At 49.5% G+C, this 26,463-nt stretch overlaps 8 protein-coding genes across 8 annotated transcripts; 7 read left to right on the top strand and 1 right to left on the bottom strand.

The window, feature by feature from the left end:
* Positions 1-478: 478 nt before the first annotated feature.
* On the top strand, positions 479-2,705 carry BCR38DRAFT_403081 (tripeptidyl-peptidase 1; the record flags this gene model as incomplete). The annotated part of the gene is made up of 6 exons (XM_040857789.1): positions 479-948; positions 1,007-1,286; positions 1,332-1,561; positions 1,611-1,629; positions 1,690-1,880; positions 1,963-2,705. 6 exons carry the CDS (start codon positions 479-481, stop codon positions 2,642-2,644), a joined length of 1,872 nt encoding a protein of 623 aa, XP_040709706.1. The 3' UTR covers positions 2,645-2,705.
* Positions 2,706-5,771: 3,066 nt separating this feature from the next.
* On the top strand, positions 5,772-6,354 carry BCR38DRAFT_490987 (uncharacterized protein; the record flags this gene model as incomplete). Its single annotated transcript, XM_040864601.1, has 2 exons — positions 5,772-5,893; positions 6,048-6,354. 2 exons carry the CDS (start codon positions 5,772-5,774, stop codon positions 6,352-6,354), a joined length of 429 nt encoding a protein of 142 aa, XP_040709705.1.
* Positions 6,355-6,485: 131 nt separating this feature from the next.
* On the top strand, positions 6,486-7,035 carry BCR38DRAFT_414827 (uncharacterized protein; the record flags this gene model as incomplete). Its single annotated transcript, XM_040858976.1, has 3 exons — positions 6,486-6,638; positions 6,679-6,697; positions 6,779-7,035. 3 exons carry the CDS (start codon positions 6,486-6,488, stop codon positions 7,033-7,035), a joined length of 429 nt encoding a protein of 142 aa, XP_040709704.1.
* Positions 7,036-8,023: 988 nt separating this feature from the next.
* On the top strand, positions 8,024-9,466 carry BCR38DRAFT_490986 (uncharacterized protein; the record flags this gene model as incomplete). The annotated part of the gene is made up of 2 exons (XM_040864600.1): positions 8,024-9,270; positions 9,328-9,466. 2 exons carry the CDS (start codon positions 8,024-8,026, stop codon positions 9,464-9,466), a joined length of 1,386 nt encoding a protein of 461 aa, XP_040709703.1.
* A 949-nt stretch (positions 9,467-10,415) lies between these two features.
* On the top strand, positions 10,416-12,294 carry BCR38DRAFT_356703 (major facilitator superfamily transporter; the record flags this gene model as incomplete). Its single annotated transcript, XM_040857041.1, has 2 exons — positions 10,416-11,954; positions 12,013-12,294. The coding sequence occupies 2 exons, from the start codon at positions 10,416-10,418 to the stop codon at positions 12,292-12,294; spliced, it is 1,821 nt and encodes a 606-aa protein (XP_040709702.1).
* Positions 12,295-14,842: 2,548 nt separating this feature from the next.
* On the top strand, positions 14,843-15,866 carry BCR38DRAFT_122904 (uncharacterized protein). Its single transcript, XM_040853487.1, has 3 exons — positions 14,843-15,169; positions 15,297-15,610; positions 15,688-15,866. Exons 1-3 carry the CDS (start codon positions 15,089-15,091, stop codon positions 15,857-15,859), a joined length of 567 nt encoding a protein of 188 aa, XP_040709701.1. The 5' UTR covers positions 14,843-15,088; the 3' UTR covers positions 15,860-15,866.
* A 5,094-nt stretch (positions 15,867-20,960) lies between these two features.
* BCR38DRAFT_122894 (uncharacterized protein) lies at positions 20,961-21,372 on the bottom strand. Its single transcript, XM_040853486.1, has one exon. It carries the CDS (start codon positions 21,309-21,311, stop codon positions 21,078-21,080), a length of 234 nt encoding a protein of 77 aa, XP_040709700.1. The 5' UTR covers positions 21,312-21,372; the 3' UTR covers positions 20,961-21,077.
* Positions 21,373-25,061: 3,689 nt separating this feature from the next.
* Positions 25,062-26,221, top strand: BCR38DRAFT_452037 (uncharacterized protein). Its single transcript, XM_040861501.1, has 2 exons — positions 25,062-25,965; positions 26,017-26,221. Exons 1-2 carry the CDS (start codon positions 25,452-25,454, stop codon positions 26,028-26,030), a joined length of 528 nt encoding a protein of 175 aa, XP_040709699.1. The 5' UTR covers positions 25,062-25,451; the 3' UTR covers positions 26,031-26,221.
* Positions 26,222-26,463: the final 242 nt, after the last annotated feature.

Here is a 26,463-nt window from a genome sequence, read left to right as displayed (position 1 = left end):
ACACCGCCATATACTCATCCGATCGATTCCCAAACCTGTGGTTTTAACACTCATGTGGATACATTGAGACGCTGAGACCTAAGAACAAGGACATCCACGATGGCAAGGTTCGATTGCCAACGTTAGGATTCGTGACCTGCACCCCATTTCGAGCGGTACTATGTTAGGTCAGTTGGATATCTCAGCTTGAGTCTAGAACGTCACTCGGATGACTTGATGCAACACGTGAAGCTTATTCCGTATTATGTTATCATATACCGGTTACTTGGGTTTCTAATGTTCATAATATGTCTAGATTATTCTCGATTCGTTTTCAAGTAGTTTTTCTTAGGATCAGGAGTTCCGGCCTAATGTTGAAGGTACGACCATTGGATGAAGGGCTCGCTTGAATAAAAATGAGCTTCCTCTACCACATGGTTACATTTATATCATCACGCATGCCGTTCGTTAAAATCGTCATGCGGCGTGAACTCAGAGAATGCGACGTACGACGACTTTTACTTTATTCACAGGTGCAATCCTGTTGCTACTGCTCTGCGCGGAAGCAAAGAATTTAATCATTGAATCCTTACCGAGGACTCCCGACGGCTGGATAAAACTGAGGGACGCGGATCCTCGGCAGGTCGTTACTCTCCGAGTACACTTTGAACAGTTGACAGAAAGTGTCGCCCGCTTTCATCAGACTCTTTACGATGTCTCCGATCCACAACACGCTCTCTATGGCCGACATCTCTCCCGAGAGCAAGTCAGTGATTTAATGAAGCCGCGTCAAGAATCTGTGGCCACTGTCGTCGACTGGCTTTCCTCATCCGGTGTCTCAGTAATGAAGCAGACAGATGACTGGGTTGCTTTTCGAACGAACATAGAGACAGCCACCAAGCTTCTGGATGCTCAATTCAGTATATACAGCCACGTGAGCACTGATGTCGAAAGGGTTCGGACTTTACGGTAGGTTATCTTGCAAATATCCTTTTACCTTAGCAGTTTGAATGCTCAAAAGCATCAGATACTCGGTTCCAGAGGCCTTGAAACATCATGTTACCATGATACAGCCCACGACACTTTTCGGCCGCATCAAACCTCAAATTCAACACGGACGAATTCTCGATTGGGAAGAATTCAAGCAGAAATTACCAGTAGCTGCGACCGTTCCGAACGGTACGCTTAATGTGACACTCTGCAACACCACTATTACCCCTGCATGTCTGCGCTCGCTTTACAATGTTCAAGACCGGATCGCCGACCCAACGGTCCCAGCCATTCTCGGGATTAGTGGCTTTCTAGACGTAAGTGCACACCAACCAACTACTGGAAACCGCTGATGAGATAAGGGATTTGCTAAGCACGATGCTCTCATTCAATTCAACGCCAAATTTGCCCCGTATGCCGCAGCACAGGACTTTACCACCGTTCTTGTGAACGGTGGTCGAGACAATCAGACGGATGTTGAGACTGATATTGAGGCAAATCTGGACATGCAATACGGTGCATCCATGGGATTTAACACAAGTATCCGGTACTATTCAGTTGGGGGTCTCGGTCCGCTCGTGCCTGACCTTAGGTAAGGACACACCAAACTATACGTCGAACAAATGTTGACCTGAGTATAGTCAACCCGATCCAAACGAGGTATGGACTCAAATACCAGTTGGCCCTCCTAATAGTCTAAGGCTGATCACTTGACATCAGATATCCAATGAGCCCTACCTAGAATTAGCCACGTACCTCCTCGCGCTGCCTGACCCAGAACTACCCCGTACACTCAGTATATCCTATGGCGACAACGAACAAAGTCTCCCCCGGGCCTATGCACAGAAAGTGTGTAACATGTTTGGTATGCTCGGTGCCCGCGGCGTATCCGTCATCGCGAGTTCGGGAGAGTAGGTAATCCGACCGCCGTCCAAAAACTACCACCATAAACTAAATAATCCACCTTGAACAATACCGCTGAAACGTATCCAGCGAAGGCCCCGGAAGCCCATGTCAAATTAATGACGGCACTAACGCGACCCGCTTCACGCCTCTCTTCCCCGCCACCTGTCCCTTCGTCACCACCGTAGGCGGCACCGTAGGCGTCCAGCCCGAATCAGCGACCGCCTTCTCCGGCGGCGGCTTCAGTGAGGTCTTCCCTCGGCCCGCGTACCAAGATGTCGCCGTGAGTGCCTACCTAGATGGCATTGGAAACACCTTCACCGGTTTGTACAACCGCCTGGGGCGGGGGATCCCCGATGTCGCTGCGCAAGCGAGCAATTATTTAGTAGTGAGCCACGAGAATATCTTATCGGTCAGCGGGACCTCGGCGGCGACGCCCACGTTCGCGGGAATGGTGCATCTGTTGAGCACGGCGCGGATTAAGAGCGGCATGCCACCCATGGGGTTTCTGAATCCGTGGCTGTATAGCACCGCGGCTGCGGGAGGAGGGATGACGGATATCGTAGCTGGGAGGACGACGGGGTGTACGGGAAGGGACGTTTTCACTAACCTGACTACGCCGTTCGTGGCTGGGGCGGGTTGGAATGCGACTGCTGGCTGGGATCCGGCGACGGGAATGGGGACGCCGCTATTTGATCAGTTGCTGAAGATGGCCGTCCCGGGGGCGGCAATTTCCAGAAAAGGGGGAATGGTGCCACTGAGATGGGGATGATGTGAGTAAATTTAATGATGCCTACAGAGCCTGCCGGCTATGCGTAAGCAGAATTTTTCGCGTGTATTCCCCTTTACGGGATACATGACAAATAAGCAGAGGCTGGAAAGCGAAGCAGCGAGATGACATCGCATCCCGCGGTGCTCAAACGTGCTTGGTTACGTGAGTCGTCGCGCTGATTAACACGTATTAAAAGTCGCCTTCAACAGGTCTAGCTCCAATCCCTACTATCACATTAAAACATACCTCTGTCAATCCGTGATAACGTAGTCCACAAGCGAACGGGTCACCCAACCGAACGGGTCACGCCAACTAGCAAAACATGGAATTCAACACGATTTCGCAACCACAACGCCGTAAATATACTCTTGCCCAGATGATTCTATCTCTACCTGACAGGTTCGCGCATTATGCCCGGTCTTCCCGCATACGCCACAGCGCCGTTGCCGTGGCTGGCCACGATTTGATCCAGCGCTATTTCCACGCATTTCCTGCTGTACTTGCTGCGCAACGTCCTTTTGATCTTGAAGATCTCGTACGTCTTGTGAATTAAGTGATCCTCCAAGCTGTACTCGTGTTTTTTTGGCCCTGCGCCGCTTGCTAATTAGAGCATTTGCCTCTCGAAGTTCGGCGACCTCAGCTTGGAGTAAAACCATCTTATGCATAATACTCCGCGCTCCTTTCGAAAACTGATCAATAGCATCGTAAATTGACGTCGGGGAGCTATTTTGATGCCTAGCAATTCCAGATTTAATAAATTCGGATTGCGACGTAGCCTCGGTTGGGTTGTTTGGCGTCCGAGAAGCCCAAGGAAGGGTTTCCCGCGTAGGGGGCCGGGAGGACGTTGGAGTCTGTAATTTCACATCCAGCTTCTCAATAACAATATCTGGGCCTAAAGGCACAAGCCCAGCCCCTTGAAAGCCTGCACTAATATTGCTTTCGGTCAGGCTCTTCTTGAACGCGTCGCAAAATGCCGGAAGAAAGTCCTCCTTTGTGATATGCGAAATCCGGGCTCGGACGAGCTTCTCAATTTGCGAGCCGTAGGCCTTTTTTAACGGCGCAAAACATGCCACATCTAGTGGCTGGAGGATATGAGAAGAGTGGGCAGGCATACAAAGTGTAATAATCTTGTTCTCTTTGCAATATTGCTCAGAGGCGTCGGAATGGTGGCTTTCGTGGCCGTCCAGGATAAGAAGGCGATATACACCCGATTTCCAGCCTTTGGTGTATTTGTCAAAGTGTTTTAGCCAATCTGCGGTCAATTAGTTTGTAGTCCAACCATTTGGGCTCACGGCGATCCTCCAGTCCTTCGGCAACGCGTCGTTTTCGTATCAGGAAGAGAGGTGGTATTGGCCCTTGACAATGATGTATGGCGGGACCGTCCAGCCTTGGGAATTGACGCCCTGGATCACCGTAGCCTATTCCTGATTGCTCGGCTGGGCTAGCTTAGGCTTACCTTTCCTTTCAGAGCTCGTAACAACCATCGATGCCGTAATCTGACCTATCATAAAGCCGGTCTCGTCGAAATTGTAGATGTCGGCATCGGCGATCCCATATTTCGCAATTGTATTGCGCACGAGGTCAAAACAGCCTTGAATAAGCTCTGGATCTTCGCATAAGGCCCGAGAATAGTTGTATTTACGGCTGAATACCGTCTTGAGCTGTGGTTGTCGCTTAACGAAGTTGGAGGCCCAGTTCTTGCCGACGCGTAACGCGTCGCGGTCGCGTAGCAGTCGGTTTGCCATATCTTCAACAGCACTTAGCCGGGGAGGAAATGCTTGCGAATCTAGCTCAATTATCCTTTGAATAATCGTATTTTCTTCTAGTTTTGTTAAATTCCGACCGTTAGCTTCGATATTGCGACGTGATTGACGTTTTTGAAGACGCGCCTGGAGAGTAGTATTCGAGACTTTGTAGATTGTTGCAGCACGTTAGATACTAAGTGTTAAGTCATTTCTGATAGCCTGAGTTGCAAGGAGTAATTGAGATTCTTCTTGAGTAGAACCCATCGAGAATTAGTTGCGTGGTAAAGTTAGGAAGTTTAGTTCTATTTTTTGCTATGGGCGTGACCCGTTCGGTTGGGTGACCCGTTCGCTTGTGGACTACGTTATTTCTTTTAATAAAGAGATATTAACTAACATATTGAGTTTGGCAAGCTACTTAGCCTTCAATAGAGAAGAACTTATAATTCTTCGATTTTATACAAGAATTAGCTGAAATTAGACCAAAGGTACGGTATTTGACTTCAAACTGGTTAACTCCATAGGCTTTTACTACCGTGAAATATATTAAATATAAGTCATGAGTTCATGAATTTACATATATCTTAATAGTCGTATTTATTTTAGGCGTATATCGTTTTATTTGAATTTGATATTGAATTTAGAGAAGTAGGTGTTTGGGTGTAGAGTTGGAGACAACGGCTAGACTTTGTGATATTGATTCTACTCGTATCCCTCCTCGATCGCACTAGCGTTCGCATCCTCGGTCATCCTCGGTGATCTTCGGTGGTCCTTTCAGATGAAACCTCCGGCCCGCCAATGAAGATACACCTTTTTGCGAAAAATAAAAGATCTGACTGCGAGGCCAGCCACGGTGACTAAGGTCAGTCTTATCCTCCGGTCTGGTGATGCTATCCCGCTCTGGCACGCAACATACCCAAGAGTGGGGTTTATCGGCCGATGTTACGGAGTCGGGTACAGAGCTCCAGATAATTCGGAGATACCTGCCCACTCAAGGCTCTTTGGCGTGAAAAATTGCAGGCTATCACTTGAGTGACTGCGGAATGAGAACAATTATACTGCTCGCAGTGCGGCATCTAGATAACGCTTGTCGTAATCGCTGGATATGAACTGATCACATCCCGAGTAACACGCCAACAGTCGACCGAATGGCCTAATTAATCCCACCGCCGCCGGCAGCCGGCTTGACGTATAAGCCGTATGGGCCTGTCTGCCGGTGTTCTATCATCGAGTTCGAAAGCGAGCGTCTAGTTCATAATAGGTCATTTTCACTATTGATCTATACTCACCTCGCGCTCCAGACTCACCAGAACTGATCACAAAACTCCACCATGGGTTTCGAATAAAGTTTATACCCAGGCAACTTATGGCCGAAGCAAGCGGTAATGGGCTTCCTGTCACCGTTACTGCCGCCCATGGCCCCGACGACTGACTCTGACTGGGACACCAAGGTCATCATGCACAACGAAGTATGGAAGACGGTAGAGACGAAGAGGCTAAACAGCGGGTAGGCGTCGATCAGAAAGGGATGGATAAAAGCCACTGCGCCGGTAAACCCAGATACCCCAGAGAGGGTAAACCAACCCACTCACTCACACTTCAACCCGAAGTCCAGACTAGGTGACTTTGAATGGCACCCCATCTGACACTCGCAATGACAGAGATGTGTTCAGGAAAAGCTTCGTGAGCAAGGAGGCTCTGACCAAACTGCACCTAGCATGGTCTCTCCCGCTCCCAATTCTGGACCTAGATTTTCGGATGGCCGTCACATCAAACCCAAATGTTGCTACTGTGGCAATCGGCCCTGGCTTCAAGAAATGGACTACTTTTACCGAGGGCGCTTGGTCCGGGGTTCTAGGTAGTGGATCGGTCGTCACATGTTCACCAAGGCTTCCCCAGTCCCTCCCAGTTGTTGCTTACATCAGATGCTCCAGGGCGGCGGGCAAGATTCTACAGATGTTGCGATAGGCTAGACGTTAGCAGCCAAGTTTGAGCCTGATCACCACCTGAAAACGACTGTTGAGCCACCGGCCTTGTGCGTATGCTTCCCAAGAAAACAGGGCGTAGTGATCATTTCAGGCCTGACAGCCCTCCCTAGCATGGAATGTAGAAAGCGCGGGTTACAAGCCGGATCCACAGCCTTTGTAGAGGCGCTCGAAGATCCGGGGAAAGTTCAAACGATCAACCCAAGGCATTACAGATACGTCGTCTTTATTTCAATGAAGATATCCGACGCGCGCTACGCCGAAAAAGTAAATGTCCACATGCGGACTGGAACATGTGCCGCATTAGGATACGAGGTCGTCTCTGAGTAAGTAAGATGGGTTGATTTCCCGTTACGTGTTTGGAATTTTGTTGACCTCGCTTCGTAGTGCTTATAAGGTTTTATAAGATGGGCGTGCTTACGAGAAGCGGAAACACTGCAAGAGTGTGACAGACAACCCCCCCTTGCAGTACGGTACCAATGGCAATGACCGCCCGTGGCCTGGCAAAGTGACGTGTGCTTCGAGATTGGCCAAAGGTTCCTGGCAAGCGGCCGTTGCCGCACCTGCCAGCGAATTATCACTTGAACCGAATGAAGAAGAGCCCCCGCCTTTCGAGGTGCAGAATTGCGAGAAACAGTCGACCGTTCTAGCCGCTCTGGCATAAGGCCTACTTGATCGGTCAGACATCCAGATATCTGGTCACCACTTTAGCTCCCACTGTGACTGCCGGTGTCAGACGTTCTCAGTATACCAGATCATGGCAACGAGAGTTCGGGGTCCGCATCATGCCCTCCACCTCACAATGCCATCGCTGCACACACACAGATGCCCGATCACTTTTGCTATCTCGGCTTACGAAACTTGTGTTGAAGAGAGTCTGGGAGGATGATTCATACACGCTTTCCCCAGTGCATCGCAGATCGATAGAGTTGAATCAAGGATTTGACTAATGCACAACCCAGCCCTGTGCAGGTTAGTCAGCGGCAACCGGCTGGTCGCAGGGGTTGGTGAACTGCCGATTCGTCAAGCCACCCGCAATGGTTTCGAAATGAACTTAAACTTTAAATGAACGATTGAGCCCAACTTCGTGCGCCTTATGCTGATTTGCGAAAAGTGACGTGTATGATGCTTATGCAGGGTCGAAGTCAAGTGGAAGGTTTGCCTTCAGATACTCGAGACCACCCCGAGATGGGCATATCTTGGCATGCTCGAAACTTGAGGTGTGCCTGCGTTGCTTGACATCGGGCATGATATCGACTGAAGCTTCTTGGCGATCGAGAGTATATATCCGCTGGGACGGCCAATGGTCTGCTAGCTCCATGTGTCTTGTCAATACAATTGAATTAAAACTGGCCTGTGGGCGTCGAAATTAAGTGTTCACTTAATTGATGAACTTTTGTGATATCTCACACCAGTCTTTACCGACCAGCACACATCAATTAGACGTTAGCTCACGATCGGAGACTCCCGTTGTCTTTGCCGACCTGCCCTTGAACGGAACTTCTATCCAAGGGTCTGGCCTAGAACATCCAAGTCATGGTAGTTCTGCCTCTCCGTATCGTAGTATCGAAGATGCTGATGCGTGTCAGAACCGAACCAAAAGACAGGGCTCTATGTGCCAATCGCACTTGAGCCGTGCGTCTCCCGACAGAATGGACACCCCAGAGGATCCCTCGTACCGGATGACGAGCCTATCGCGCCGGATACCATTCGCGTTCGGCGACACTAGGAGGAAGAGGCATGGTTCAGTCGACACCATGACATCTCAGAGCAGCGGTACTTCGGTCGCTCCATCAGTTGACTCAGGCCATTACTCTATGACACCGTCGGTGACTTCGTTCAGTCGAGAATCCGTTTGCGAGCGCGACCACGAGCATATGAGAATTGTCATGTACGACCGCAATCTCATGAACCGCAAATTAGAGAAATACGTGACCCGAAACCAGCAGCTGGAAGAGGAACTACAATCCGCCAAGGTACATATATGCGCCCAAGCTGCGGAGATTGAGTCCCTCAAGGTCCAGTTGGAAACCGTGCATCCTCCACACAATGAACCTCGATACAATAAGCCTCTGCCGACGCCCCCAAAAACTCCTGACCGAGCACAGGCTGAGGAGGAATACCTGGAAAGTGCTGCCGATGAGACCGCTATCAATTCGGATACGCTCACGACGCAGCTGCCTGATGCTCGTGATGAAATCAGAATTCTCCAGGCTGCCCACAGCGAGACGAGTAAATCGCTCCACGAACAAATAGATACCAACTTGTTGCTGCTTGATGAATTGTGCAGTATGAAGGAGCGACTCACTACTCAACTCGAGAGGGCAGAGGCGATGGAGACCACGCTGGCAGCTACACAGGCCACCCTTGACGAAATGAAAGACGAGAACGAGCGCCTACAGCGACAATCGATGATCCCCATGCGGATCCGGAAGCAGTCGATGACATTCGAGACTGATTCACGGCTGGCTGCGGCTCAAGCTGCCGCAGAGGAACTCAGAGAGAGGAACATTCGTCTGCAAAAGGAGATGGCGGACACGCTACCCGGAGAGCTGAAGTCGAAGCTCAACGCGGCCCAATCCACCATTGAAGACTTGAGGAGTCGAAACGAACGTCTGCAAGAGCAGGTTGCCGAGTCGATGCATGTTCGAAACCAGTTGAACGACATGCAAGAACAGAACAGGCGGTTAAGGAAGAAATTGGTCCCCATCAGCGACCCCATCAACACGCCCCTCGCGACCCGGTTCACCAAGATGATGGATGAGCTCGAGCATGCGCGAGTCCCACGCGACGATGAGAAATGTTTCGAGTTCTTCGAGAACATCTTGCGGATGCATACCCGGATGAACGGAATCGCCGCTGTGGCATTGAAGACACTGGAAATCATTAGCGATGAAACGTAAGTGATCACCGTAACCACATACTTTGATGTGTTGACATATGCTGACCCGAGAAGAACCTTCATGAAACTGCCGCGACAAGGGCTTGAAGTTGCGGATCAAATTGCGAATCTAGGTGTGTGGATGTTGGAACGACGCTGGCCGAGGGAGTTCAGACGGAAGCCATTAGAGCGCTCCAAGACTGTCAACTTCTGACGACACGCGGAAGCAACGAGTCAGCGCGGGAACGAGTAACGAATAATGAATGGGCCGGTCATGACGTGTGTTTGGATTGGTACTCTGGAGCTGGTGGGAAAGCATTGGTGACAAGCATTGGCGTTGAGGACTGGGAACTTGAGCGTTATGGTAGCGAACGCTGTTGAATGGTGGGAAATGAACGTGTTCTATCCTTGCATCCACTCCACCGTGAAGCCAAGCCGGAGCCGAGCACCGTGATGAGAACTGCCTTCCATGGTCCAGTAAAACCACAGCGATGACATTTAAATATTCACCCATGCCATGTCTTGACCTCAGAATGGAGACACTGACGTGCAAGTTGTCCAATCGTGGCGGGGTTCGGGATATCGGCGATAAGCCCACCACAGTTTCCGGCGGCAGGCAACAGCAACAGTCCTTGAGACCCTGGCATTAGGTTGATTCCCCACAGCGGGACTTGTCAGCTTGCCAGCGACTTTGAGAATTCGATGCAGCAAGTCCATGTGGACCCATGCGGTTCCAAGGGTTCTCCGCTGCATTCAGCTCAAAGCAGTGATGAAAGCTCTCGGCTACAGGCAACTGGGCGAAAGCTCCACTTCTTTTGTCGAACGATACAAGAGCAACGAGGGCGCTCAATTCCTGAGTCCAGCCGCGTTTGCCTTGAGATTGATTACTTCAACCACTGAGAGCACGGATAGATCTGATTAGCAAGTCATGAGGCTTCTGTCGACCAAAACACCTCGTTAGTGCCGAACTGAAAGGCACGGGGCCACTCGCCGTCCCAGCTCTCCCCATTTCATCACCGATACCACGATCTCCAGTCGAGGAAACCCGACTATTCCCCCCCACCCCCCCCCCCCCGCCTTCTTGCTCTCGAGGTCGTGATATTCCTCCATACGCATACTGAGTGCCCTTGTCCTTGATCTGGGTCTCCCAGTTGTCACAAAAGATGGTGCACACCGGCCAGATTGCTGCTGCGGCAGGTGGGCTGCATCTAGACTCCGAGAACGACCCGGCTGACTCCCGACCTCGTCCAGGACGCCCATCGTTGCGGTCGACCTCAATAGGTTCCTTCCGCGCAGGCTCGCCGTTACCGACTCTGCAGTCCACTGGCAGAAGCCTTCTCCGCCGCATGTCAACACATTATCATTACCAAACTTTCCCGACACCACCGCCGAAAACACCGGGCCTGCAACGCCATGGCTCCAGTTCGTCCATGTCCGACGCCGGGGCTGACAAACACCGCTCCACGCCGTTACCCGTGAAGCAGCTGGCTCTTCTGGCCGTTCTATCGTTAGCTGAACAAACAGCTCTAAACTCGATATCGCCTTACTTGCCCGAGATGGTAAAATCATTTCCAGGCGTTGACGAGGGCAAAGTCGGGGTGTACGTTGGCACCCTTGCCTCTGCATTCGCCCTTGCGCAACTCACGACGAATTTGGCCTGGGGCTGTCTGTCTGATGTCATCGGACGCAAGCCCGTGATGTTGCTGGGTACATCGCTGCTCTGCCTATGCTTTGTCCTGTTTGGTTTTTGCACCAGGTACGCGCATATCGTGACGGTTCATGTCGCGATGGGGCTGTTGAACGGAAATGCGGCAGTTGTTCCCACCTGCCTGGGCGAGCTCACGGACCGAAGCAATCAAAGCAAGGCATTTACATGGTTGCCGGTGGTGTACAGCTTAGGAAGCATCACTGGCCCCGCGCTCGGTGGTCTGTTGGTCGGTACAGTGGCTGCGGACAAATACCCCTACTTGGCTCCCAATATCCTTGGCGCTTCCCTTCTTGCCGTCAGCGTTGTTGTTTTGGCTCTCTGGTTCGACGAGACGTTAGAAGAACAAGGTGATGGTTTTCAATGGTCGGAGAAGCTCGGCTGGCTATTTTGCTGCGTGAAGCGGACCAAGAAGAATTTGCGGCGTTCCCTGAGCTCGACATGGTTGCGCAGACAACGGGATCGCGCAGCCGAGGAAGCCCCAGACAACGAAACAAGTGAAGAACGTCGATTGTTGGGCCCGGCTTCTGCTGAAGGCGAAGACGACCCCAAAAGCCCGTCTGACGTGGCGGTATGGCATTGTGTCTTCAATCGAACGACTATCACGCTCCTCATCACCTACCTGTTTTTCCAACTGTCAAACATCTCGTTTGGCAGCTTGTATCCGCTTTTTGCTTCAGAAGATCCACCCACTGGGCGAGGACTACATCCTGATGTCATTGGGATCTCTCTTTCCGTGGCAGGAATTCTCACCGTCTTGTTCCAGCTATTCATCTTCAGGTCTCTGAAAGCAAAATTGGGTAACCTGGGCTCGTACCGCGGATCGCTGCTAGGTTTCGCAGTGGCTATGGCCTTGATGCCATGGGTTGGATATGCAGATTCCAATCCGCCATGGGGACTCGGCAGCAGCAAGAGCTGGCTCTACGTTGAGATGGGGGCCGTGCTGGTCATCCGGAACATATGTGCGGTTGGCGGCCTGTCGAGCGTGATGTTATTGGTAAGTGCTCTTTTCCCCTGAACTGGCTTTTGCCATGAAATCACATTAATTATCGTAGATCACCAACTCGGCCCCCACCCATGCGGTCTTGGGCACATTGAATGGAATCGCGCAGACACTGTCGGCATTAGGCCGGAGTTTCGGCCCGCTCATTGCCGGAAGCCTCTTCAGTATCTCGATAGGGGTCGAGCCCAAAGGCGAAGCGCTTGCCTGGGGCCTTTTCGGCGGAATCGCCCTTGCGGGCTGGCTAGGAACCTGGGCCATCCGCGGAGAAGGTCTAGAAAGCATTGATGACGGGTTTGAGGAAGCAGAATCGCACCCCGATACAGAAGACGCATGATTAATCACGAAGTCATGATGTTAAGAACCATCTTCCGAATTTTCCGAAATAGACAGGCCCTTGTGGTATAGAAAGGCACGTGGGGGCTGGTCCTTGGGGCTAGCGACTGCTCTAGACGAACCAATCCGCCGCTCTTAATGGACTGTGCAGTTGTAGGATCAGATCCGCTTGATGCATACAGTCGAGAACGGCTTCGGGTTGGGACTTCCTGTAGCTAGATCCGGGTTGCACATTCATGGCTTGAGGACGTCCATGTGCCTGTACTGGCTTGCTTTACTGTAGACCGCAGGCGACGATGCTCCGAATTTAGAAAGAAGAAATAGACGACGTTTATGATATGAGAAATTATAGCAAGCGTACTGGAGAGCATGAGCTGAAGAATGGGCTTCACAAAGGAGCTGAAGTGCAGGGGAAAGTCCTATTGAATTCCATATCTCTGTGGCCGAGATCGATGGAGGATCAGCCTCTGCCTCGATCAAGACGTGTGACTATAGGAAATCTCGGAATGTGGGGCACAGAGCTACAGTCGCGATGATGTGGTTGTCATCATCAGTGTACTGCTTCCCAAAGTCGGTCCGCTTCTAGATCAAATCACATACAGCCACGCGCTATCTGAAAAAGCTTTATTCTTCCTCCGCGCCGGGCAAAGGCGGTGGATCAACCCTCAACGCCGCCGAGGAGCTGAGAGCTGAGGCCCGGGGTCTGCACGATGCCGATGCGGTCATGATGGACATCATAACAATGAAAGTCGAAGCGCGCTGGCGTACAGCTGGAGAGATTGCGAAGGAAGCTTGTTGAGTGCAAGGGAAGGATTGGATCGTTTAACGAGCTACCGGTCAGGCAACGGCGCTAGACAGCAAGCAACGAGCGTGTAGCGCGCGGACCCCCACAATGGAGATGTGGAAATGAAGCTAAATGGTTTGCTCGAGCGCGGCAGTCCACCTACGAGTGCGGAGTACTATAGTAAGCGGATCTGTCAAGTTCCGGGTCACTAGCCACAGGCTTGGCGTGCTGGAAGCAGAAAAACGAGGTTCCAGGACGCTGATGAGGGGGGCTGAGCAACTGTTTCCAAGTTTCCAAAGCTTTCGTCCGCCACCCTGACGGTTGGAACCATCATGGTCGTTCTCAGACTTCCCAGGTACGCACTACGGCGTATCTCGCGTAATCATTCTTTCCCCTCAGCGCGGACTTACCGAACCGGATTATTAACTGGCCAAATTTATTGCCCTGGATCCGGACGAAGCTGCTAGATACACCTGACTAACTTCTCATCTATAGAGCTTCACTGAATCATCGAAGGATTACAAAGCGTGGGAACCAGGAACCCCGGCTGTTGTGTGTTGTCAGCGACACACTCAATCCAAACCCGATTGACCCGCAGGCTTAGTTTGACAACATCAGAGATGCCTAGTAGTGGCGCTAGGTTCAACCGTGTCTCCCTCCAGGAAAACACGAGCCCAATGGAGTCAGAGTCCATCAACCAATGTTTGTTTCGATACTTTTTGGTTCCTGCATTTCATCGTCAGGGGTAGTGACTACGCGAGCCCTAGGCCTGAAAGCCTACCTACCCTGGCCTAACAAAATGGTGAACACACCAAAAGTCTATGAGACATGCATAGACATTTATCCAGTCCCAGATTTACGGGATAGGATTCCAGGAGGGACATGGGCACCATGACCTCGAAAGCCATGCAACCATTTTCGCTTACAGGGCCGTGATTGGTCAATCACCGCTACAGTCACGCTATAGTGCGCCATTGCCATCACCGCCTTACGGGGCTAAAATCTGACCATGTGCAGCAGACTCCAGCGGCCTGCCCGACTTGGTTTTCTACTCGACCACGCCGTTACTGATCCACCATTATGGTGTCTGCCCATAATTTTTCCCGTGGCACATCATCTTTTTTGCAGCAGGCCTGGCGTGATAGTCGATTCTATAGATTAAACGCTTGTCAACCAAAAATATGCTTAGATCAGCAAAATGCATCTCCTTTACTAACCAATCAAAACGTGATACAACAGCCCTTCAGATCGACTTATGACTCCTACACCATGGGCCAATCCATGCATGGTGCTGTAGGGTTGTCACGAGCTGGGCTTGGCTATGTCTCACACCTGAGCCTCGCCAGGCTACTAGCACTAAGTATTCAAGAATATCAGCCTCAGCCACGAGGACATGCCAGAGGGACAGATAATGACAAGCGTTTGAGTTCAAAGTCGGATTTTAACGTCCTTACTTCTGGCAGATTTACTCGACAAGTGGGCTGGAGAGACCACGTGCCTCAGGAATACCTTATTTAACTACTCACCCGTCAGCATGTCAACATTGCAAAAGAATATTCGATTACAGATATGTGGCTCCGCTGGCTGGGATTGTCGTCATCATTGTCATCAATGTATATAGCTTTGGCCGCAAGATATCAGCAGCCTCAACATTACTACCGACATAAAGCCTTCCGTGGGGGCTTGGACTAAAATAAGTCATCTGGAATCTACTCTCGGCATCGATTTCAACAACTTTTGGATTTAATCTGGTGTGGCGACCCCCAGTCAGTTTTGCTCCGTTGGGGGTCCGACGGGTGTACTCTTAGGGTTAATTGCAGGCGTCAACGGCATTGGGGAGCCTGTTCACCAGTCGGGTCGCGTATGCGTGCAAGGATATAAGCATATAAGGAAACATCTGTCGACACTCTCGAAACCCACCGGAAAAGAGTGCCTCGGCAGGTCTAAGCAACTCACTTGTCTAATCCTACACACACGCGCTTTTTGCATCAGACAGACCGTCAAGCTCGCCATGTCGTCATCTCGATCAGGTCGCTCTGGAGGATCGGGCCATCATGGGTCTAGGGGGGGCAAGAAGGGCAGATCAAGCCAAGTGCGTAACGGATTCATCTTCGTACTTATTCCCTCCCCTGTTTCTCGCGAACATTCCCACAACATCCCACCTCTTTCTAGGTCCTGACATATTGCCAATAACGTATCATAACAAACTCTACCCGTAGTCTTCAACCCAACAACTCATAGAATCATTGCAAACCCATCGAGTCAACGTCCTGACCGAATTATGCCGCATCGAAAGAGTGGCAGCAAGCTGCGACAACGAAGAGAACTCCCGCGCATTCCAGGGCCCCATGACATCGGCATGGGACTACTACGTCAACAGCAACCAGTTGCTGACCGAACTCCGCGGGCTGACGCCAAACTACCCCATCGTCAGCGAACTCGTCAACGAAGCCCATCGCCTGGTGCGGAATGACCCGGAGTCGAACCGGAGCTGGAATTTGGCGTGGTTGTGTTTAACTAAGATACAGGATAAGTAAGCCGCAAAATTTCTACTTCGGGGTCATGATAGTTTCCTCCTTAAATTTTCTGGTACTGACTGGTGTCTTGCAGTGGTCTCATTTCCGTCTACGCCACGTCCGAATCCTGGAGAAAGGAGATGTGGGGTGGTCGCGATCCCTCCCAGGAAGAAGCAGACCAGCTTGCGCAGTGTTTTGAGTACGAGTGGGCCCAGGCGGTTGCCAACATGCTTAGACATTGGTCCGTGGCACCGACTTGGTACTGAGTGATGGCTTCATTTACGGAGATCTCTGGATGCGAGGGCTTGGGACCCTGGCTGAAGGGGCTTTGAGTATGCGGCATTGGCAATGTGGACATATCCAGGAGTGGGCCTGCAGGAACTGGCTCGTATACCACGGCAAGCGCTTGGGGCTGACAAGATTGGCGTTACGTTTAGATATCATAGATTTCTCCTCTCACTTCGGATTTTGTTATCTGGCATTACATGATATCCGAGGAATATACCACTTTCGTTATAGACGCATTTGCAGCATTACAGATTACCTCCACATCTTAGCATCGTTCTACATACAAGCTTTTTTTTGTTTCTTCCTCAGTTCTCATATTATTTCATTCCACCTGAACAGTTCTCAATAATGTCAGTTTATAGGAGCTCAATCCGTGGTTTGATCTATGTTGCATTGTGGAATTCTCATTAGTTGCTGACGCAGCATTCTAACATAGTAGCCTATTTCACTCCATCACTTGCACGAATCGCCTATCGGACTATTTTCTCGTCAGTATATAATGGAGCGCATCCGGTATAGCAGAGCAGTTAAGGTGTGGCTGCTTGGATAAAAGAATTAAAAGCCCCGTTTGATGACGCCATGTTATCCCTGACAATTCGCTGCCCTGTTTTCCCATTCGCCAACCGAACGAGGATCAAGTAAGCACCTCAAATCATACTCCCCTCCGGAAAATAAGCCCTGTTGCTTACTTGAAAGGGTTCCAACGAATTCTTTTAGCTTGGACTTGGTGGCTGAAGGGTTTTCAGACCTGGAAATATGTCTTGTGTCAGATTAAGGGACGAGCTACGTATGGCTTAGACCAAACTAAAACGGTAGATTTTTATACGAAGGCCAAAAAGGATATTTTTTTCTTCTTCTATAATGGTTACTTCTGGTTTAAGGCGGGGTTTTATAGCCCTGTACTTGTCGAATATCACGTGTGTCCAATCGAGTAGTCAGCAGTGCGTAAGATTGTATATAAATGAGGTGTGTTCTTGTCTGTCTGTCTTCTTGTCAGGGTACGGCCTGGACCGAAGGCGATAGTACAGAGTGAAGGGGAGAAATAGGCGTGTCCCCCTGGTGGTCACCTGGTGTTCACTGGTGGTCACTTGGTGATGGCAGGTAGGGGTGTCCACAGTAGTTTTTTTGATCTCTCCCCTCTCTATCTTCCTCCGTCTCGACTCCTTACTTATAGCCAGCCGAGGTTCTCTGTTGGATTCTGGATGTTTGCTTCCGCATGTCTGTGTTCCTCCGACTTCGGCCAACATCTTGGATAGCGGCTCTTTATCTGCAACCAAGCGATTCCCTATCCGCTGCAAACGGCTTCAACAGCTCTCATTCGCCACAAGCGGCTCTCTAGCCGCCACAAACGACTTCCTTCCTGGTGGAAGCCGGCCCGCCTCGGATGACACTTGTGGCTCTGACACTTCTGTTCTCGCGAACTCCCGTTGCTCTGCCTTTTATAGATGCTTTAGAACATGTCGGTAACTTTGGTGTTACTTTTGAGAAGAGGGGTTCCTTTCGCCTTCTGAACTTTAAGTGACAATAGTCTTCTCTAGTGCCATATTATTTCTGAACCTAGGAACCAGGTGCCCTATCTGACAGTACTTGGCCGTACCTTCCCACCTACGGTAGATGGCGTGACTTCTGCACCCCATTTTGTTCAATCTGGAAGCCTTTGTCGCGTGTGAGGGGGCTGCGGTTATTTCGGCGTTGTTAAGGTGATCGGAGCTATGGTGAAGCGTAAGGCGAGACCACCCAAGCCGGTCAGACTGACTGGGCGTATGGGCGATCCTTCGCTATTTCTTCGCGTCACCGTTTATTTTCGGACTTACTTCTTTCCACAAGGTATTAGCGCATCTCTTCAATGAATGCGACGTGAATGCTGTGGCGTTACTATAAGGGGCATATACATAAGCTTGTGCGAGAATGAACCATGCAACCATGGGTAGATTGGCAATCTGGGACGTGATTATGCTATTACTTGAAAGCTGAAGTTGTGCCTTTTCTATTACGCGACGCTGTAGTTTCTTATTATGTTTGCATGGAAAGGCCTGCATCATCTACGTACATTTCAACGATATTACATTCCTTAAAGAAACTTGCAATGTAGGACAAGTATTTTACTATTTGTACTTGAGCTGGTAATGGGTCATGTTTCAAATGATAATTACCCAAGAATGAGTGTGCCAAGGCTATAATCGCTCCGCTAGTGTGGTCTCCGCACATAGTGCTCCGTACCATGGGCCACACCATTCGGACTCACAAATTAGAGAGCTACACACAACTTAAATGATTGATAAAAATCGTATAAGACTGCTATGTATTATTCTGGAGAACTTGTGAGGTCAAGGACAGTGTGGCTGTGTGGCTGAAATCGCCGAGCGATCGGATAATTGTCGGAGATTGAGCTCCTCAAAAGGGGCCAAACGCACAGCACTTAGCTCGGCAGATAGAAGTCAACAAAACACCTCACTTCTTGGAATTGACTTCCGTGTCAGCCCAACCGTAGTCACCTTCCCTAGCACCCAACCGCACCTATCTTTACAGAACTGTGCCAGATCAGGACCAGCAAAATAGGACTAGCAGACTTATTATTCAAGATTGGGGCTTTGGCGTGTACTCGCCGCTATGCCGCTGTGGTGACGCCCCTGAGGCGGCAGAGCACGTTATCCTGTTTTGCGGACTGTTGGAAGGACTGAGGGAACGGCTACGGGCCGCTATCGCACCGCGGCCGCTATACTCTCGCAGAGCCCTCGCAACGGCGACAGAAGAACCAGTAGTTAGTGGGACTACTGTAAGGTAGCTGCTGGGAACGGGGCGGACAGCTTCAGGGCCCAGATAGCATCGATCTTCTCAGGGAGGCTTTGTTGGTAGGCTAAGAACCAATGCAGTATATCAGAAAACGTAAGGTAGTCCACCTTTAGGTGCTCACATTGCCAAAACGTTATTAATAGGGCGAACCGACTAAGTAGCGTATGTATTTAGTCCAGTCATTAGGGTAGTTTGAAATTTGGGAGTACTAGTAGAGGTACTGGGGGCTTTGAGCCTACGGCGTATTTAATAGTAATAATAATAATATTTTGGAAAAGGTTTTTATACTTCATCTTTATGTCTTAACCTTAGTAACACCAGCGCTTCTAGGCTAACGGATGCTAGGCGGTGTTGATCTAATAGAGGACTCAACTTTTATAATATTTGTAAATCGACGATTAGGACTTGGTCGAGCCTTACGTTTCGACACCTTTCAAGGCGGTCGTTCTCCTCTTATAGAGCAGTATTCTGAACCTGGAGAGCTACTAGCTTAAACCCAAGGTTTTCCATAACTTTTTCAGCGAGTGTAAACTGCCTTCTATTCCGTGGCGAGTTGCCTAGTGATGCGAGTGCATATGGGGTGTGAATTGTTGTATTGGGAAAGGATGGCCAGGTCAGCTATTCTGGCCTGGCAGAGCTCTTTTATAGCTCTTATCTATCTTATCTATAGCTACAGGGTAACCCCCTATGGGGTCACGTATCACCTAGTTAAGAAGAATACGATACAAGAACATAGTTAGGCACAATCATCTATTCCCTACAGTAGCTTTCGTGTAAAACTTAGCCCACTCTCTTCCATTCGGGAGTCTCATGGGGTCCTTTCGAGAGCCGCACAAGGTTTGGACCCGATACGTGGCCGACCTACAGAGGTCCGATTGCCGAGGTCCGACTTTGCCCAAAACCCCCCAGAATGCCTTGCCTGTATTTTCATGACATGCCGTTACCTATATTTCATACTTAGCGTAGCTTATTAAGCGTTTCTAGCTCAGATTAGCTCTGAGTTAGTACTGCATCTCTTCTCTCCATATTTAGCTGGATTTCTGGGCAGGGTACGGTTTTGCGGCGTGATATAGGCTATTAACTAGTAGTCTTCTATATATTAATCCTCTCTAGCCAGCCTATAATGTGGGGAACTGGCTGTGGGGGGTAGGTAGGGTAATTGTTAACACCTGATGAACTTCACCAAATCAGGACGCGTAGAGTCTGATATACGATGATGATTATGCAGTTACTTTTGACATACCACAGTTGAAGGCCTCACGACGACCGGAGGAAGGCAGACACTGCTTTAATAGCAGCACGGGGCAGTTTCATCAATACCCCACGATGTTATTTGTTGGTGATTATTGAACATAGCCACAGGCAGTCTGTAAGCAATTAGTCTATGTTCTCCACCAGTCACACCTGCAACATCCCTGGAAGAAACGTTTCAGCTCCGAGCCTCAGCTCTATAATTAGTTTTCGGGGCCTCCTCTGCCTTTGAACTAAGAACTCTTTTCTACGTGCCCCACCTCCTAACTCTAACGCGCACCACTCAGCCTAATATTATTTCCCAAAGTTCTATCCATCTTCCACTTCCACTTCCTCAGTTACTGCAAAATCATCAGCTGCCTCTTACGCATAATATCATCATTGCGAACTGAGATTGAGATTCTGGAAGTGACTAAATGGTTCAATCATTGCGTACATGAGCTCGAATGCATGACGGAGCGCCTACCCGACCACCACTTGACGACGAAGCTCAGGGCTTGGGGGAATCCAGCCAAAGACAAGGCAACGAAAGAGAATCGACGGTGTAATGGATGGGCTTGGCGACCTAAATGGGTATATTTGCGACTGATGCCTCCAAGTGCCATGGAGCGAAATAGCCAAATCATTCTCAAACATCATCACCTTGGAGACCCCAGTCTTGACTCTACCAGAGTCTCACGAGAACCTGGGCATGTGCAACTGCTACATCTGCGCAGTTTCATCTCGACTATCAAACCATCATCATTTGATAGCAAACGCTTTGCAGATCCGTGACGGCATGAAACGAACGGCGCTGTCAACAGTACTGTATTTGACAGAACAAATAAATTATTTTATCTCTTTATCTGTAGTAAAGTGCTTTCTTCTAATTTTAGAAGAAATCCTTTATTATCCTATAAGTACTGAGGTTCTTGGTCAGCTCAGCTCGTTCTTCGAGCGCGGGTTTTGAATCCCCCCAGAGTTTGGTGTGGTCGGAAAACAGATAGCGAGCGACTATAGCCAAATTCTTAGCCGTCGTCTTCGTAACCACGGCGTCCCCTCGGTAACCAAACGAACCAAGTTCTCTGCCGGGGATGCGAGCTATCGAAGATCATAGAGAAAATTATAGACTCGCACTTTGGTGCTACAGCGTATTTGTCTACCAGCTCACTGCTATGCGTCTGAAGTAAACTTCGCCGTTCCAGCATAATCTCCACCGCCGGGTTCACGATACAGAGTACTGGCAGTGGTATGGCCTGCATCGCCATGACTGGCAGTAACCAAGCGAAACTGTCTTATCAGCTTCCCCGATATGGCACCGCTTATGATGGAATTCCGCACATCGATCCTGAAATTAGGCACGTCTAGAGCATTGTAGGAATAGTCGAAGCAGAAGTGCCATATCATTTCCAGCGTTATCGTCCCGTATGAAGCATCGATACGGATAGCTTTCCTAGTGTTCTTGAACTTCGCCAGTCAGCAACTCAGGTACTCGATTGCATCTTTAGTCATAGGCCCTTTGTCTGCGATAGACTATTGAAACGGGGTCAGGCGGTCGGTAGGATATACCTACCACCTAACACACTGGACAGACGGCTCCAGTACTACTAGATCTGATCTGTTGGTCTGATTAGACGAAGATCGTAATACTGGCTACAAGAGCGAAGCTCTTGTAAGTCTTGTGCGTAAGTTAGTCGGATGTGTCTCTGAGACTAGATAATTCTCAGAACAGCGACGTCTGGCTCTGAGAGTCGAATCGAAGCTACTACTAGTACTAGATTTCTCTGATCAGGACAAGACATAGGCCTCTGTCGTCGTCAAGGATAAGATAAAAGTAGAATAATAGAATCTCGAACGTAAAGATAAACTAACTAACTAACTGAAAACGAAGATGAAGATAATTAAAGACGGTGAAGAAGATAATAAAAAAAGATGAAGAAAGTTAAGAGGATGATTCGTGTCCTGCTCCGTCTCTGTGCTTCTTAAAGAGAAAATAAACTTTCTTCCCGCTCCGCAACCTATTTTCCCCGTGTCCGGCCTTACCCTGTTACACTATTTGCAGAGAAAGGGATCGATTGCGGAGCGGCGGAGGCGATGTAGGCCGACAGATGCGCTGGCAAAAATGAAAGCGCTGTGTGTCCTAGTTACGTTGACCGTATATCTATCCTTCTGTTTTGAGGCGCCGGAATAGATCTCTTTGAAGTAATCAGAGTTACGAACGTGGAGTGCGTCTGGTGTGATGCGAACCATAGGACCTATTGGGGTTACTAGCAAATTTATATGCGTCTGCGTTTGCAGCCTATGCTCACCATACTCGTTGTGGAATTTTTGTATATGCCAAATGAATTGTCCCCTACGAAGGATGTCGTGATAGAGTTCGTACCATTTCGTCAATGCGGCAAGTCGTAGACCGGGGAAATTCAACAAGGGATGGAACCACAGAAGGTAGACCAATCATGTGTGACACAATGATACTGAAAAATTCCCCAATATGCGCATTGTAGTTGAACCCGAGGGCTTCCATGGTTCTTGCACCGTCAGAGCAAGTGAAACTCAAGTTTCTTGGGATGGTGCAATCATCTATCCAACATCTCAAGTAGAGAACCGCCGCCTTTTCAGTATACGTGTGCCAGAAATATATACCGTATATCGAGTACTTTTGGAGTAGTCTAACTGAATGGGTTAATGATAAAACCATGTGGAAAGGGATCGTGAGAGCCGAGGTATTATCATGTCATCAACATAGTAATATTTCATACATGAACCCCGCAACGATGCGAACCGCAACGGCCATACTAGTTAAACTCAATGTAATATTCCAGTCAAAAGCTCCTCAGTTCTTGTAATAGCATTACACGTTGACAGACTCCACACGGTGTAACAACACAGGTTCCCTTGCATCTGCAGCTCCTGCAAAGATCGTAAACGAGAATAATAATCTGATCCTCAACCTGCTCGGCAGCCGTGAGATATACGCATCCGATTCCAAATGATTGGCGCATGTAAAAGCTTTATGCGAAACCCACTTTGGACCCATATCCGAGATTAGAAGTTGAGGCGTCTGATATATCATTTGTGAGAATACTTGGCCCCTGTAAGATTCCTTGTACGTAGGGCGGTGCCTACATATACGGCTACCTAGCGAATTGGAAGCAATCTACCACGAATTGTTGATATTGCAGGTAGTGTAAAGCAACTTGTACTTGAGACAGGGATTTCAAGGTTCTTATGAAAATTGTAATTTTCCACAAAGCGTATACCTACCCAAAGAATCTAGTGGCAAACCATGGCAGACTAATACCGTAATACGGCATCATCGCTTTTGGATCATTTTATAATGCCCTGTTGGAGTTTGCGAGCCCGTGCCCTAAATCACACCGTAGCCAGACTCCAAGAAAGATTCTACACTGGCTATATTTGAGCTTGCTGCGATTCTCTATAGCTTTGCCCGGCAAAGTGAAATACACGGAGGCCATAGTTCATGAACGGCCGAGCTGATCATCTCAAACCCCAAATCTCAGTGTTCAGGAAATCTTTCTCTATACAAAGGTTCTGCCAATGACTTCATCTGTGAGAGTTCTTGCAGAGAAATTCTCGCCCCAACACCGCATCTCTAACCTGGAGTACGAAAGCCAACATATTCCTCACCAGCTCCGCGTTCTCTCTTATCCTCAAAAAATAAAAATTTGGAAATGAGGACACAACCGATGCACAATGGGTGCCCAGAAAGATTTTCTTGATCTCCCCTGACGGTCATCAGCAGGTCCAACGAACCGCCTAATGTACGATCAGGTTGACCCCTTCATGAAAACACGGTCAGAAGTTAGTGCATAAAGGAGGAAATAAAACCAGGATTATATTCTATATGGCGAATTATATCATATAATCGCATCTTGAGGTCCTTGATGTGGAGGGGCACCAGGTTTAGCGGTAGCAGGAGACACGCATCATGTATACATATCCTGGACAAGTACCATCCCCCAACCCCGACTCTATGGGAATTACAGCAGGATCAACAGTGATCACTCGGCAGGACCGCACCCGTGACATGTGATGTCAGGCTGCTGAGTTTTCAGGCTTCTTTTCTCTCTTTTCGAGCACAAGGCGGCGCAGCTGTATCTTGGAATGGAAGTGTATCACGATGCTGTATTATGGGCTGTCGCAGTCACGTAACAGGAAGCAGGAAAATGAGACTAGACCTTGAAGACATGGCTCTGGAGCGGCGAGGATCATTTTAAAGCCCGATAGCTAAGCAGGCCAGCCCGGGTAAACCGAAAGATGCAGTAGTCCCCCAAGCGCTGAGAAGTGTTCAAAGTATCTTCCAAGGCGACCAGTACCTTATGTGCGGCTGATTAGCCTACTGAACGTGTCGAGCTGATTAGCCTACTGAACGTGTCGAGCTGATCATTTGCATCGTTGAAGATGTTGTGGGGCTTTTGTATTTTCATATGATACTTCGTTAAAGGCTCGAGAAAACTGCGACGGTTCTGCGCAATTCTGGCGAAGGCATGATAGTGGCAGCATGCTTCTATGTAACATCGTCATCTATTGATATTGAACAACGAGAGCCATGAGGAAGGCACCTTTGGACTGGATGCAGTATGACGCGCAAGTGTCGAACTAACTTTATCCGCAGGCTTGCGTGCCTCTTCTCCTTGGTCGAGCTATTGGTTGCAATTTCGGCTTTTGGCAAACAGGGCAACATCAGATCCGGATAGATTGCGCATGACGCTCCCGAAGTCGCACTTGAACATATTCACAGCTCAGGTCTGTTACACAAATTCAGGTGTCACGTCGGCGACCAGAAAGAAAATTGTGAAACTTCAGCTTGTCCAAGCAAGAATAGGTGTCGTGTGGCTTGGCGGCTGGTACAATCCTGCCTGCACACTCCTACGATAGAAGCAGCGAAGAACAGGTTTACCAACATAGTTTGGGACTGCAGCAGGACCGAAGATGCAACAAAGATACGTGGTTGTCAGACCGCATTTCCTCCTGCATCTCTAAGCTGGCAAGCAATTTGGAGGCTGCACCATGGCACAATCAACCCCAGGATTCTGCCTAGGCCAGCCCCTAGGTTTCAACCAAAGCTGCGATGATGGCATTTTGCGATGTCAAGACCCTGCATATCCCAGCGTCAATCTAGGGATCCCGTGCCGATGCACTTTCGTCATTGCGGCAACGGTGATTCGCTCGACCCCCCGTTTGGGCAAGTGCTACGTCATTTCTGACGATCGGCTATCCAGCCTCACCAAACTGGCAAACACGAGGCCAGAAACCGGTTTATGTCATGGACCAACATCAGAACACATCGAAGCGAGGGGGAGATGTTGGATTGGAAAGAGGTGAAAGGTGCAGAGGTTCTCACGGATAAAGATGCCGGTATCCCTCCGCACTTGACAAGCCGGGCTTTCGGCGCACACACTTTCTTACCATATCTGCTCATACTGGCTGAATTGTGAGCGAGGACAACCCTTGAGGCACTATTACCAATCCCAACCCTATTTCGACGACCATAACTCCATCTGGGACAACCTAGAACCCTCCAAGATGCCATTCTTCGGAAGCCGAAAAGAAGACGAAGTGGTCGAGGAGCCCATCGTGCACGAGGAGCCTCCCAAGCGCCACGGCCTCTTCGGCAGCCGACGGGAGCGCTCTCTCTCGCCTTCCTCCACCGTCCGCACTAGCACCACGAACCACTCAAGCATGACGGGTACATCCTACCACACCTCGCCCACTCACAGCCACGGCGGTGGCGGCGTGTTCCGCAGATCCACTGACGCCAGCGCATCATCAGGCCGCAAGTCGCTGCTCCAGCGCACCTTTGGAAACGGCAACGGTGTCGAAATGGACCCATCCATCGTCCAGGCCCGTGAGCGCGTTATGAGCGCCGAGAACGCCGAGCAAGAGGCCGATCGTGCGCTTGAGGCGGCGCGGATTCGTGTCCAGGAGGCAAGAGAGGAGGTGAAGAGGTTGGAGTTGGAGGCTAAGGAGGAGGCGAGACGGGCAAAAATTAAGCAGTACCATGCTCGGGAGGTGTCGAAGAGGGGAAAGCAACTTGGCCGTAAGTTGGATCGATGCTACGATACGATTAATAGATACTAACATGTTACAGGTCACGATGTGTAAATTCCTTCTCATGGTTTGATGTCTTGCGTTCCACCTCCATACGTGGATTGGACGATTTGATTTTCATTTGTACAGCGACATTGCAGACACATTTGGCATGTATCTTTCCACTTAGGGTAGCGAGGCGCGATATGACTTGGTGTTTACTTGTAGACAATACTAATTTGATTTATATTTATTCGCTTTTTCAATTCTTCATCCAATATCTGCGATGGTGGTGTTTTCTTGGCACATTACACGCACAAGCTGCGATTTCGCGCATGTTTGCCTTAAACTATTCCTCCTTGTTGTGCTTGTGGCCTTCTACAGTTTGCATAATTGTGGTCCCATTTCTTGATGCTGTTGCCATCGAGTTGGTACTCGGGCTATACTCGGGCTGGTGTTCGACCTCGTAGCTAGTGCGAATGCCTTCTTAAGTATTAAGTTAATTTAG

The sequence above is a fragment of the Pseudomassariella vexata genome, assembly GCF_002105095.1.
Source record: "Pseudomassariella vexata strain CBS 129021 chromosome Unknown BCR38scaffold_26, whole genome shotgun sequence".
NCBI classification, from domain to species: Eukaryota; Fungi; Ascomycota; class Sordariomycetes; order Amphisphaeriales; family Pseudomassariaceae; genus Pseudomassariella; species Pseudomassariella vexata.
This window is presented reverse-complemented; position numbering and strand designations above follow the sequence as displayed.

Bases quoted from the DNA above. Each gene is read 5' to 3' on its own strand.
- BCR38DRAFT_122904 (XM_040853487.1), top strand. From the start codon at position 15,089: ATGTCGTCATCTCGATCAGGTCGCTCTGGAGGATCGGGCCATCATGGG. The intron at 15,170-15,296 runs GTGCGTAACGGA...CTCTACCCGTAG, and splicing joins AGAAGGGCAGATCAAGCCAA to TCTTCAACCCAACAACTCAT. The intron at 15,611-15,687 runs GTAAGCCGCAAA...GGTGTCTTGCAG, and splicing joins TTAACTAAGATACAGGATAA to TGGTCTCATTTCCGTCTACG.
- BCR38DRAFT_122894 (XM_040853486.1), bottom strand. From the start codon at position 21,311: ATGATATGGCACTTCTGCTTCGACTATTCCTACAATGCTCTAGACGTG.
- BCR38DRAFT_452037 (XM_040861501.1), top strand. From the start codon at position 25,452: ATGCCATTCTTCGGAAGCCGAAAAGAAGACGAAGTGGTCGAGGAGCCC.